Source organism: Neurospora hispaniola, assembly GCF_033458365.1.
Source record: "Neurospora hispaniola strain FGSC 10403 chromosome Unknown B0T23scaffold_13, whole genome shotgun sequence".
NCBI classification, from domain to species: Eukaryota; Fungi; Ascomycota; class Sordariomycetes; order Sordariales; family Sordariaceae; genus Neurospora; species Neurospora hispaniola.
The window spans coordinates 226890-239517 of record NW_026944418.1 but is presented as its reverse complement, the minus strand read 5'-3'; the positions used below and the strand labels follow the sequence as shown (position 1 = coordinate 239517).

The 12628-nt window shown below is 54.1% G+C and overlaps 4 protein-coding genes across 4 annotated transcripts; 3 read left to right on the top strand and 1 right to left on the bottom strand.

The window, feature by feature from the left end:
• Window positions 1–843: 843 nt before the first annotated feature.
• Window positions 844–1505, top strand: B0T23DRAFT_391083 (uncharacterized protein). The gene has a single exon (XM_062837915.1). It carries the CDS (start codon window positions 925–927, stop codon window positions 1441–1443), a length of 519 nt encoding a protein of 172 aa, XP_062687892.1. The 5' UTR covers window positions 844–924; the 3' UTR covers window positions 1444–1505.
• A 3128-nt stretch (window positions 1506–4633) lies between these two features.
• Window positions 4634–5227, top strand: B0T23DRAFT_348056 (uncharacterized protein; the record flags this gene model as incomplete). The annotated part of the gene is made up of 1 exon (XM_062836005.1): window positions 4634–5227. The coding sequence occupies one exon, from the start codon at window positions 4634–4636 to the stop codon at window positions 5225–5227; it is 594 nt and encodes a 197-aa protein (XP_062687891.1).
• A 1376-nt stretch (window positions 5228–6603) lies between these two features.
• On the top strand, window positions 6604–7755 carry B0T23DRAFT_416320 (uncharacterized protein; the record flags this gene model as incomplete). The annotated part of the gene is made up of 3 exons (XM_062839628.1): window positions 6604–6870; window positions 6920–6986; window positions 7292–7755. The coding sequence occupies 3 exons, from the start codon at window positions 6604–6606 to the stop codon at window positions 7753–7755; spliced, it is 798 nt and encodes a 265-aa protein (XP_062687890.1).
• A 1622-nt stretch (window positions 7756–9377) lies between these two features.
• B0T23DRAFT_55563 (uncharacterized protein) lies at window positions 9378–10015 on the bottom strand. Its single transcript, XM_062841449.1, has one exon. The coding sequence runs from the start codon at window positions 9836–9838 to the stop codon at window positions 9434–9436; it is 405 nt and encodes a 134-aa protein (XP_062687889.1). The 5' UTR covers window positions 9839–10015; the 3' UTR covers window positions 9378–9433.
• Between the last annotated feature and the right edge of the window lie 2613 nt (window positions 10016–12628).

Sequence of the window (12628 nt, the reverse complement as noted above, 5' to 3'; positions counted from 1 at the left end):
GCGAGTACGGTAGCTCCTGGGAAAGGCATCCCGGCACGCAGTTGGTGACTCGACAAGGAAGGAGTGAGACGGGGAGAGGCAGCTCTGGAGTGATGAAGACGCAGCGCATCACATCCTCAACCCCATCATCCTCAGCAAGCATATCGGCAACCATGTGGATGGGAGTTGCTCTTGGCCACCCCAACCTGACCATGACGGTATGGATGAGGCTTCAAGACGGCGGTTTCTGCTCTTGGGGCCGGGCTGGAGCAGCAAGCCATCGTCGCAAATAAGGTGGGAGGCGCTCTTGTCGCTGCATGTTCTGTATGTAGCTGTACTAGACCTGTGGTGGACGGCTTGGGTCTGGCTGGGGTTGACATTTTCCCAACGTTAGCACCACATCACCCACTACACTACTACATGCCCGACGTCCATTTGCGTCTGGATCAACTGCAACTGCAACTGTACTGGAGGGTTCCGTCTTGGCTGTATGTCTCTTGAGGTCTCTCTCCAGGGGTCAGGCTTGGGGCAAGATGGGGGGGGACTGACGAAATGCAGACCACAGGTGTGGTTGAACAAGCAGTATTGGACTGTGGCTGATACGGACGTACGTTGGTGAATTTCTGGTCTCTCTTGATGAATACCATTTCCATATCCTCTCGAGGGTGCAGCTTGGATTGTTTTCCTTGTCCAGCATCCATCTGCCATGGAGTTCCCCGCCATGGACACCTGCCAGGCCTTGTGTGTGTATGGATGGTATGTGTGCTGGGTGCCGGGTGCTGTGGGTGGGCGGACCACAGAGACGGAGACAGAGACGCAAATGGAGGCAACACTCGCAGCAGCTGATGAAGTACAACAACAACAACAGCAGCAGCAGCAGCAGCGCAGCGTGAACCCGCAGCTGGCCGATGGGAGAGATACTGCTGGTAGACCACCAGACGGGCAATGCTGCTCGGAGGCCAAAAGGTTGCCAGGATGCCCGACAAGCAATCGGTGCCGGGGGGCCTGGTGGGAATAGTCCATTGCCTGTCGGGCTTGTGTATCGCGAAAGGTGACCGAGCCGCAAGGGGCCGTTGCTCATCCGTAGCACTGGTACTGGTCCTGGGACTGGTCCTGGGACTGGCAGTCGTCTCGTCGGGTACCATTCCAGCATCCCGTCTCTGGATCTGTCAAGTTCTCCCTCCCTCCTCTCCTCCTCTTTCTCTACTCTTTCCTGCCTACAACGGTCCTGGTGGCGGTGGTGGTGCTCGTGGTCGTCATCAAGGTTGCTGCCGTCGCCGGGAGTGCCGCCTCCAGCCTCCCGCCTGCGCAGTGTGGTTGCCGAGAAGACAAATCATTTCGGTAGTTCGGGATGCTGGTGTAGCAGTGGGAGTTGTCGGCGCTGGCACTGGCAGTTGGGTGGTGGCAGGTAACGTCCAAATCTCGGTCATGACGGAGAGAGTGACATTGACATCCAAGTGGTGATGCTGCCGAACAAAGGCGCATTGAACAACCAATGGCCACCCACCACCTCAGCTGCCGTCAGTCACAGAAATGGGCGGTCTGCCGCAGACGGATGGACTCTCTCTCTCTCTCTCTCTCTCTCCCTTTTGCCAACTGCAGTGCGGGTGGTGGTCATTGTCGCACCTGCCTGCCATCCAGTCATTCGATGAAGCATTCGTCATCTCGTGAAAACTCTGACTGAGCTCCTTCCCCGCCATCTTTGTGGTTCGTTCACATCAGGCAGGGCATCGCGGCGATCAGACTTTGAAGCTCATGGTGAGGAAGGCGCGCTCATGCAGTGAGTGGTTCTTCCGGCAAGCTGCCTGCTTGAGCTGCAGCTTCCGTCGAGTACCTAGGAAGAAGGACCCACTTAGAACTACCCCTGTATCCAATCAAACTCAGATGAAATCAGGCACCGACGGCTCGTGACGGTCCTTTGTCAGCCGCCAGTTCCCAAATGAACCCACTTCCACTTGGCAGTTCATCTGATTGCCAAACCAGACCCTGACTGCATTCAGTTCTTCCTTCCCGCTTCAGTTGTCTCGTCGGACGTCGTCCAAATCTTTCAGTGGACAATTCCATTCCATTCTCGACATTGGCCACTGACCGTTCGCCATTGCTCGAACCCCCACCACATTTTCTGTTTTCGTCCCTTTTTCTTTTTTTTTCTTTTTTTCCATTCTTTTTTTCTTCTTTTTGTGCCCTTACTTTTCCCGTCCCCTCGCACTTGATCAAGACACAATCAAAAGACCCTATTTCGAGACGGAACAAGCGCGACATGTTACGCAGACGTAGCCAAGCCATCACCCTCGCCTTTCATCTCCCGGGTCGTAAGACGAGAAACGATGTCGGGACTGCAACACGAACAGAAGAGGTAGTGCTCGGCACCGATTTCCACTGGACGGCGACGTCAGCAAGCCTGATCACGAACACGACGCTAGCCAGGGAATGACAGACGGACGGCATCGCCATTGCACAAAAAGGGCAAAAACGTCAAATGCCAACAAAGTGCTCCTGTCCACTCAATCGTCGAGCTATTCATGGCTGAAGTCAAGTTGCAGCCTTTGCACCACCACAGCACCAGGGGACTGCCCAGGGACGGGAAATGGCGACCAGGGACACCCAAGATGTCGGGATCAGTCGGTCGCTGCTGATGATAGTGTAGAGGGGGGATCAAGACTCCAAACAGTCGTGCAGGCAGTATCCCAGACCAGCAGACAGACTGCTGCAAGCACTCAAAGCTCCATGTCCATTTTGGTAGTCTCTCGAGTCTCTCTCTCTCGCTCTCTCTCTCTGCTCTCTCGCCACGATCCTACGGCCGTACTCAGGAGAAAGCGTGCAGCCCAGATCCCACACGTTCCCGACATGCGTCGTGCTTGATGCTCTCTCTGTCTGCGCTTCCTTTGCACCTTGCCGTCCCAGCAAGATCTCCACGATCCAACCACTGGGTATGCGAGGACCCAAGGCTAGCAGCCTTATTGCGGCAAGGTGCTCGATTCAATCTGAAGGCATGTATCATCCCGTCAGTAGGGCTCTTGGAATGGCAGGGTAAAGAAGCGATTTTTAGCCTATGCATGCTGCTACCCCAGGTCACTGCCCCCCCTGTCGCTGAAGAGGCACTCGACTGGTGCTGTACAATACCGGTCAGTATTGTACATACACAGGAAGGACCCTTGGGTAGGTCGCACCGCCGTCCACATTGTGCACTGCAACTGTACAGTACCTCGACAGCCCAGGTTCGTAGGCCTGCTTGAACCATATTGCTGGATTCTCGCCATGATTCCCGTCCTCGCCTTGGTGTAGCAATTGGACCTGCCCCTGGGTAAAGATCCTGAAAGTACATTGTCATCAGCTTTTCATCTGACTGATTTCCAGGCTGGTGGTCTAGGTCGACTTACAACCTAAAGCAGTTCTAGTGGCTGACATGCCTCGACAAACTACCAAGAATTCACTAGCGCAGATCTCGTTCGGTAGTGATCCGGTGCAACCACCAGGGCAACATGTCGCAGATTTCGCAACTCTGCTGTCTGTCCCATGTCCTGCACCCACCACAGTACAGGTACGTACCGAACGCGCCGCTCCCACGCGCTCTTTCGTCGCTTGATTCGTCCTCGGATCAGGATGCTAACCGCTTCTTCCAGGAGACTGCTTCCTGATGTGAAATCCTTTTCTGAGAAAAGGGTTTACTGCTTGACCACCCAGGAACGTGGCCTATTCCGCCCGTTTGGATGAACCGGCCATCCACGAGCTCTACACTACACTACAGGCACTTACCGGGATTTTTATCGCTGAATTGGCAGGTTGCCAGGCACAGCCTTGTTACCGTCCGGCATGGTCGGCCGAGTCCGTTGTCAGATGCGCCTCCGCATTGCGAGCCGCCACCGACACACACACACACACTGAAATTGCAACCCTGTGCCGAGTCTTTCAGGCCAGTTTGGGCTTGATCCAGCGTGGCAACTCTCTGGCGATCTGCAACTTGCTGAATGCCATGTGCGTACGGCAAATCGACACGCCTTTCAACCCATCAACGGGACACATCAAGACGGCGGGAACGCGCCCCGCTAACCGGTTGCCGATCCTCGAGTCAGCCAAAAGGCATGTTATGACGATTAGGGCTTCCGCCACAGCTTCACCACACCAGGGCCGACCTGGCTTTGGCTGTCAGGGTTCGCATGCCGACTGGATCGACCTTGTCTGCCACCCTATATGGGCAGTCAATCGTGGAGACCAGGCTTGAAACACATCAACGGCCGTACCCAACCTCCAATCCCGGACTTATCGAGTACCTCGCAATGTCAAGTTTCACCACCAATGCAGACGCGTACGCAGGCGCAGGCGCCCTCTTCTTAGTACACACATGTCGATTTCCGATAGAGCGTCCATCTGCGTGCGGTGCGCCTCATCGGCTCCTGAAACACCATCTTGTATTCCTCGGGTCAGCTAACAAGCTTTTCTCTCGCTTTTCTTATCAACACGCGCCTTTCGTATGTCCGGCAAGTGCCAATCAGGCCGTTGTGTTATTGTGGTTCTCGTCATCGACTCTGCTTATGATGATTGATAGAGCCTTCAGACCATGCATGCCCTCAGACTTCATTTCGGTATTCCTGCAACGAAGCCAGGTACGCTCTGTCGAGCTGCGCAACACGTTTCCAGTGCCGGGTGTGGCAACATGCGTAAACACTGCTCCGACTTCATCGCAGCACCTGCCGTACCTCGAAAATGCGCTAACTACTGTCATCTCAACCTGCACGTAGCCGCAAGCCCACTTCATCTCCTCTCCCCCCTCGATCCTGCAGTAATGCGAGCACTATATATTGTGTATGCGCTGCCGATTACGAGCTCTTACGTCCGTATGACACAGCTCAGCGGGAACCGCAGCGCCTCGGTGTCACCATGTTCCAGTGTCAAATTGGGGAAACAAAGTCTTGCCCTGCTCTCTTCTCCCCAAAGACAGTGCCGCTTATCTGTTTCTCTCAACATCACTCGGGCAAGTTTGATAGAACCCAGGAAGCGGACCTTCGCCCCGATCGTCAGCCTATACACGCCACCAACATGGAAGACCTCGTCAGGCTTCTCGACGACAAATACTCCGAACACTCATATCGGTGCTATCACGGGGCTGGACGGTGGCATCGTGATCGGTTTCTTCAACGTGCTGCTCGTCAAATACAAGGCCAAAACCTTATGTCGCTTTCCAGCACCCTTCACCATGCCACGGCGGGTGCCTCGAATGCTAAATCTCAGACATGATTCCGTTGTGTGAGCGATACCGGATCTTATTCCTTGTGCCTGCATGGTCTCATTACAAGGAACAATCGGCTAGATCACGTTTCTGCTGGAGGGCCACAGCCTGCTGGTATGGTTTTGTTCCTCTGAGTCAAGGACCGTTCCAGAATCAACAGATACGGTGGGGTGGGGTGGGTAGTAGCGGGAGGGCGCATCGCGCTCAAACGGAGCGGTAAAAGAGCAGCAGTATGTGGGAAACGGTATTGCTACGTTGCCAATCTGATTGGCCGTCCGATCCGCGTTGTTTCGACCGGCAGTGTGTCTCAGCATGCATTTCTTGGTTCCGCTGATGATCAGGATCCAGCGGCTCGACCACAACCGATTTCTGAAGAAAAAAGAAAAACGGAGGACGAAACGGCCAGGGCACTGCCAACCGCCGAGATGAACCCCTAGCCAAAACTCTACGACTCAACCATAACCAAAGCACCGGGAGACTCCACAGATTTGAAGCATGATCATGCTCGTCCCCGCGTGTCTCTTCGTTCAGACGCAGATATCCGGGTTGAATCTTCCCGGACCAAGCAAACGTTCTGGCCAGCCGGCGAGATACATGACATGATGCAAACGCGCTCTATCGGGAGGTGTCCCCCATGACTCGCCGTATCGGTACATGCTATACGGCAGGGAGGACCGCCATCAGTTAGGTGATCTCCATGAGGCCTTGTCGGGAAAGAAATGAATAACAAGTGCGGAGTTAAATCGAGCCGATGGCAGCGGGCAACCGCTGTAACGTTTTACGGGCCCAGCATGGGAGCTATAACGATCGCGTAGTGTTGCTTTCTCCCTCGACGACCGGGATATCACGGATCTCATGCTCATTCTGACAGCTGGGATGATGGGTAGACAGAAAGTTACGCTCTGAACACTGAGCAGTCACGGCCACGAACTGTTTCCGACGAGTGTGGATGGACACCGGATCGTTGACAGGGGCAAATGCGTGGGGTCTCGTTGTAAATCTCATCCAGACGGAAGGCATGCGGCAGCTCTCAGGGTGGGAAGGACAGGCTGCTTACTCCACAGATCGAAACGGCATGGTGCTTGCGGCTTCTACACTAAGCCCACTGGCTCAAGCGGTCAGAACAGAGGAGGGCGAGCGGACGTTAACACGTGGATTCCCAGTCCGACGTTCACACAGTCCCAAAACGGGCATGACTGGGAGATGAGTGCAACTCCATCGACTTTGCCCACCCCAAACACGGGCCCGAGACCGCCTCCTGTTTTTTTTTGTACACCTTGATGAGTGTGGCCATTCACATCCCCTTCTGTGCATAGGTACTTGGTGCACACAAGCAGTTCGGTGCCGAAGATGCTCTGCGATTGGGAACATTTGCCCGGCTGGAGCTGCACTTTTTCATGAATAAGCGGCATGGCAAGCTGAAGGAAGATAATGTCTCTCACAATGGAGACTGCCTGCCGCAAAGCATGCTCCCTCTGCGGCCCTTCGGCCCAGCTAGGCTCTCACCCGCCATCTATCGCTCGGTGGCTTGGCTTGCACAGGAAACCTATTTTGGTGGTCTTTTCTCTCACAACACCGGTGAGTCCTTCTGGGATTTTCCTAAGCATCCCAAACGAGCTCTTCGCATCATGTTACAAGAGCGCTTTGGGCCCATCCATGGTTTTGTCGCTGTTGGGCCGTGTCGCCCTTTGGAACCGCCTTTCTGGTGTGAAGGCGCCCTGTTTGCTGCAGCCGCCTCCGGAGGTCGCCCGGCTCTTCTCTCCCTCTCCATTCTCGTCTCGTGCGTGCGAGAGTGCGGAAGGATTTGATGGGGTATCCCTGCCACCGATGGTTGACCTGTGTTTGTGTTTCCTTTCCATTGCGGTTAAGCACCTGCCTCTACGGATACCGACGAGAGATTGACAAAGGAGGTGAGGGAGGTTCAGCGCTGACGGACTTCACAGAAGGGTGGTCGTGGTAATCTCAGGGCTTGGTGCTAAGGCATTCGTTGCTTTTTTCTGCTCAAGGGCAGGTGTTCATTCGGAGCCCCCTTTTTTTGTGGTGGTCCTTTGCTCACCCCGGGGGGTGTAAAGCTGATCGAAACAGAAAATGGCCCAAGCACGCTCGGATCTGGCTGGGGTTGGATGCATTGGGATGCATTGATCGCCGACCAGGAACGAGGTGCCCTGGTTATTATGATGGCCCAAACCATATCGAGCAGTGCGATTGCTGGGCTTTCCGATCCTAGCGTGCGCCCATCTACCCAAGAGCTGGCTCGCTGCTGGCTCGCGCTGGCTCTCTCGGACTGGCTGTCCACTGGGGGGGCAGCCCCTCGCGAACCATGGTGCCCGAGCGCTTTCAGTTCGGGGACATGTGAAGCCTCTACACTAGTGCCTCCTTTGGTCCCCGGCGCCAGCACTGGTGATCTCTTTGGCGGGGCTTGGCGCATGGGCACCCTGGACCACCGCGACGTCAACCAACAAGACGGCGCAGCTGTCGTCACCGCTGTGCGGTCAAGTCGTCGACCATCACAATGGAGCATCAGCATCCCGCGACCTACTAGTCACTAGCCAGGCGATAACGTGGCCATGGGGACCGGCTCTGAATCTGTCACTTTGCCGTGCGATCGGTCTCTTCATTGCACGCCAAAAGCGCTGAATCGAAACAGACCGCCAGAAACCGCGCAATGTCAACAACACCGCGATGATGCACACCTCACCTCGTCTGGTTGTTTCCCCACGGGGGCAGATGTGAACATGTTTGAGATGGCGATGTCGCCAAATGCGTCAGAAACGAGAACGCCAAACCTTAACCCAACTTTGGCAAATCTCTCCACGTACCTGAGGTATTCGATGACCATCGCCGCCAGGGGGGCCGATATTACAAGCGACTCCCGGTCATCATCAACTGCATCTTGAAATCAAAGAACCCTCTGCGATATGCGGGCAATAGCTCCCCGGTCACCAACACCCTGGCCTATCCAGGCATCATTCAGAGTTGCTTTTGCCGCCTAGGCCTTCAATAACGACACCCACCGCCAAGCCTCCAAAGATTTGAGGCGCATTTGCACACGCTCTCTAGTGTTATGTCGGCGAGTCTGACAGACTCTGTCCAATCCTCATGCACACATTCCCAGAGAAAAATCAAAAGGGTTAGGGCTTCGCCTTGCGTGTGTCACGTCGCGGCCAAGATGATGGCTCACTGTTGACAGTTGAATACCATTAGGACAGATCACACTTGTAGATCGCGCTTGGCAATGGGGTCCCCTTGCCCTGTCCTGGCAGCCCGCTCGACCTGGGTCAGGGATGGTAGCCATAACTCTTTCGGGGTTTTTAACCCAATCACACGATATTACACCACCCATATCTTGGGGGATCGCATAGATTGAGAGTCGGCTGCCAATACTGCTTGCTTGGGGAGGTGAGATGGAGTTGTGATGCTCACGACTGAGATGGCATTAGTTGGATCATTGTCCATCCCTATCAATCCATTTTCCTAGTCCTCCGGAAAGAGATAGGCCTAAGCCCATCGAGAAATAACGAGTTCTGATGACGATGACGATACCCTTGGACATCCTTTTCGATGCTTGCTTGCCGCTAACGAGACCAGAAGCAGAGAGACGACATGGTCGTTGTCTTGCATGCAATTCCTCGCTGAAGGATTCGAACTTTGCTATTTTCTTCTCCTGTCTCCCTGGTGAGCGGTGGGATGGTGGGAATTTCCTGTCAACCCGCCAGAATGGATCAAGACCACCGACCAGCCTCACAGGGGTTCGATTACATGTACGAGGAACCTTCCCTGACCTAGCCATGTCTCTCCTTAAAAGGATGTGCAAGAGTTTTGGTCATCCTCGTCACTCTCGTCGGTCACATCCCCATCCACATTTCCCATTTTAGTACTTTTGCCACCTCCATTTCCATGTTCTATCTAATCTCTCGATGTCGGTTATGGGGATGGTACAGATGAGGATTATCAAGGCCAAAGCATGGTGCATGGCAATTGGACCCCCTTGGTGAGCTGCGGGTCACGGTAGATGGCGCTAGCTTGATCTAGCTAGTGAACCTTGGCCTTTCTCCCTCGCAGTCAACTGAGGCATCGGGGTGACAAAGGTTAGCGCGGTAAATTGACAAAGCGGGGTCCATAACCTAGCTCTGAGATGAAGGTTTTCCTCACCATTCAAACCCTCGATATTGTATGGTGGAAGTACTGCGCTAACCTTTTACGTCCAGGTTAGAGATGTACGCTACGCTACGTGTACAGGGTTGCTGGGCGCACTCTCAGTGGACAGATGGAGGATCCAGTTGCTCGGATTAGACCCTCTTGCAACGTTGTCGGGGGTGTGTGGGAAATTCTCCGGCAAGGGAGAGTGACATGGGAAGTGGTTCCCGATGAAATGTGGCCCAAGTGGACCGACCGGTGAGGAACCACATCGAGAGCCAGGGGAAAATGCGGGAACAAGTGGGTCAACAGTCCGCAACTCCTCCTGAGTGGGTGTGGAGGGGGAGAAGATCCTACTGTCCACTGTCTCACGGTCAGTCCCAGCGGAAGGGGTAAGACAAAATGGGCGGAGACACAGGCGGCGGAATGTGCCGCCTTAATAGGCAGGACAAACAACGCTGCAACGAGGGGATCTGAGCCTGGGATCCGAAGCATTGGATACCAGACCTTTGGTAATTATCACGGTCCTGCCGTCCAGTGACGGATCACGGACGGATGTCGGATGTCAGACGGTCTCGAGTGGCTCTGGAGTTGAAGTTGAATGCCGATTCAGGTACCGGGTCTCAGTTTCGGTGAGGTGGGTAGGGGTTCTCTAGATGCATTGGACGGCACTCCTCGGCTCTCAAGAACTTGACCAAACCATGGAATTACAGTGGTCCAATGGACCTATCGATGCGAATCGTCGGACGATACGCAGACAGAGCGAGCGAGTTGGTTGATTGCCATGATGCCATGTTGGGCAGAATTCGCATGCTGGTTAGAATGGAATTGTTGGGCTTGTCGAGGAGTCAAAACCGGAAAGCGAGGTGAGTAAAGGTGGGATTGGGCTCGGTGGCACGAGCCAAGCTTCCATGGACGACAATTCCGGCTGCCCTATTTGCCCTGATTGCAATCTGCCTCACTTCTCCTCCCTGCTAACGTAACTCTTGTCGTGGCAGCGACTAACTTGGGATCTCGATGACTTACAGATTGACCGCTCTTGGATATGACCCTGATTTGGGACTGCTGGATGATATCTGGGCGCGCGAACCGCGGCAACCATTTGGCCAAGCTGTGATCAGGTCCCGACCGACCTCAAACTCCTGAAGGCCTTTGGATCTGGAGGCTGGAGCTGGCACGTGGAAATCACAAGCCTCAGAAGACGAGGCGTGGATGGGAACGATGCTCCGTGCTTCAATCTTCATTCCGGCCGTTAGTCTCCGGATGAACATGTTGCCGGGCGATGAAGTCATCTTCATGGACGTGCAACAACTTTTTCAGCGTGCATCTGAAACGCATCCGAAACCATGGCAATCACCACATGGGAAAAGTTGTTTTGCGCTACTGTAAGTACCGCCTTTTTGGGATCTCGCTGCAGTAAATGCCATGCACGCGATCGTCGATGTATGCGTCCCACTGACATGGCGGACAGACTGGCATCGCATCGGAAAAGGAGCGAATGGGAGTCCACCGTTGTCCAGGACGGATCTGGGTTATGTACAGACGTTGCGCGCGCGTCCCGATGATATATCTTGCCGACAGATGACAGGGCAATGGGGGTGGTAACGTTTACTTTACTAACAAACCACTGATCCAGCTGATGTGCATACACACATCTCCACCCCATCGCATCGCGCATGCTCCTCATCGCGCAGAAATCAAGCACAGTATGCAAGTCCCGAAAAATCACGCAAGTGAGCAGTAGCTGATGAAATGCAGGCTAAAGCCGCATCAGCCCATAATTCATTCTAAGCGGTGCCCATTTCTCTCTTTTGCCCAACTCGCGTCGATTCTAGCATCTCCGTTGTGGTTTGGTGGCCCCGTGGTACATACTACCGTGGGTGCCATGCGGCGGCGGCCCAAATCCCGGGGAAGGTGAGTGGGAAGTTCACTCCGCCATTGAAATGGGGCTCATCACTGTAGTGCGCACACCATGGAGTGGACGGTAGTATGGTGACCCACCTAGTCGGTGAAGCACACGCCATGGAGTGAGAGTGGGTGAGGATCCATCCGGGGGGGGTCTACAAAAACAACACATAGCGCAAGGCGTAGCGGGCCCTATACTTCGATTCCAGCGTTGTTCTAGGTAGGCTAACCTTTTCCCCAGGTGGTTGGTCCCCAGTCAGTTGTGGACGACCAAGATCGATCCTGACCGTTCTCTCCAAAAGCTTCGTTAGCTTCCAAGGTCAGTTAGTCAATCAGGTTCAAGTGAGCTGGCTGCGGACAACTCGCGACCGTTCATTCGCAGCGTACCTGAAAAGTGGAGTTTGGAAGGGAAATCTTCCTTCAGGACAAAAGCTCCGATGGATTTTTTGACACTAACCGCAAATCTCTGTTCTTCACCGGTTTTTTCTTTAGCTCTCTTCTTAGCTTAGCTTGGCTCCGTCCCTCCCAGCTGGCTCCAGCTCGCTCCCTTCGCCTCCTTCCAGTACAGCACAGCACAGCACAGCACAGCACAGCACAGCACAGCACCGTCCGTACAGCACAGCGCCGCACCGCACAGCACAGCACGGCACCGGATGTCCACGATGTTCCAGTTGTCGACCACCAGCCAGTTGTCCAGTAGGGTAGTGTACACGATACGGCCCTAGTTTTACCAAGCCGGAAATATGCCCCGACAGGAATAGTTCGGACTCGGAGTTTGATTTTTTAGTCTTTGTTTTAGTTAACCTTTTTTGTTTCTTTTTGGTTTTGCTTTGTTCCGGAACCGTTGGCTCCGTAGCTAGGCTTGGCTGGTTACTTTGGTTTGAAGCTTGAAGCTTGTTATGGTTACACCTTTTGAATCGAAGATACCTACCAAATGTGGGTCAGGAGCCTCAACGAAGGGATGGAAGGGAGGGGGGGTCTTACCTAGATTTACAACAGCTTGGTTACCTAGGCAGGCCAAAGCTTCAATTTGGTTAGGTAGGTATGGTAGTGTACATACAGTATTATGATAGGCTTGCTCGCTTCATTCGCCTATGGTAGGTAGGTAACCGGGCATCCCATTTTGGACGTTTGGTTGGTGTTGTTTTTGTTGTGGGGGGGATGATGAGGATGGGAGGACAGAACTCGGTAAATTGAAGTCAAGTCTTTGTGGTGATTGGCTCACTCGGCTCTCCTTCCCAAGTACCTATTCTAGTATCTTGACTGCTTGTTGCGATTGGCAGGAGGGTGTTGGGCGTACTGGAATACTGGACTACTGGGCAAAGCTGCACAATCGATGGCATGTGAGGAGAATCACCGGTGTAACTGAACTTGACTTGC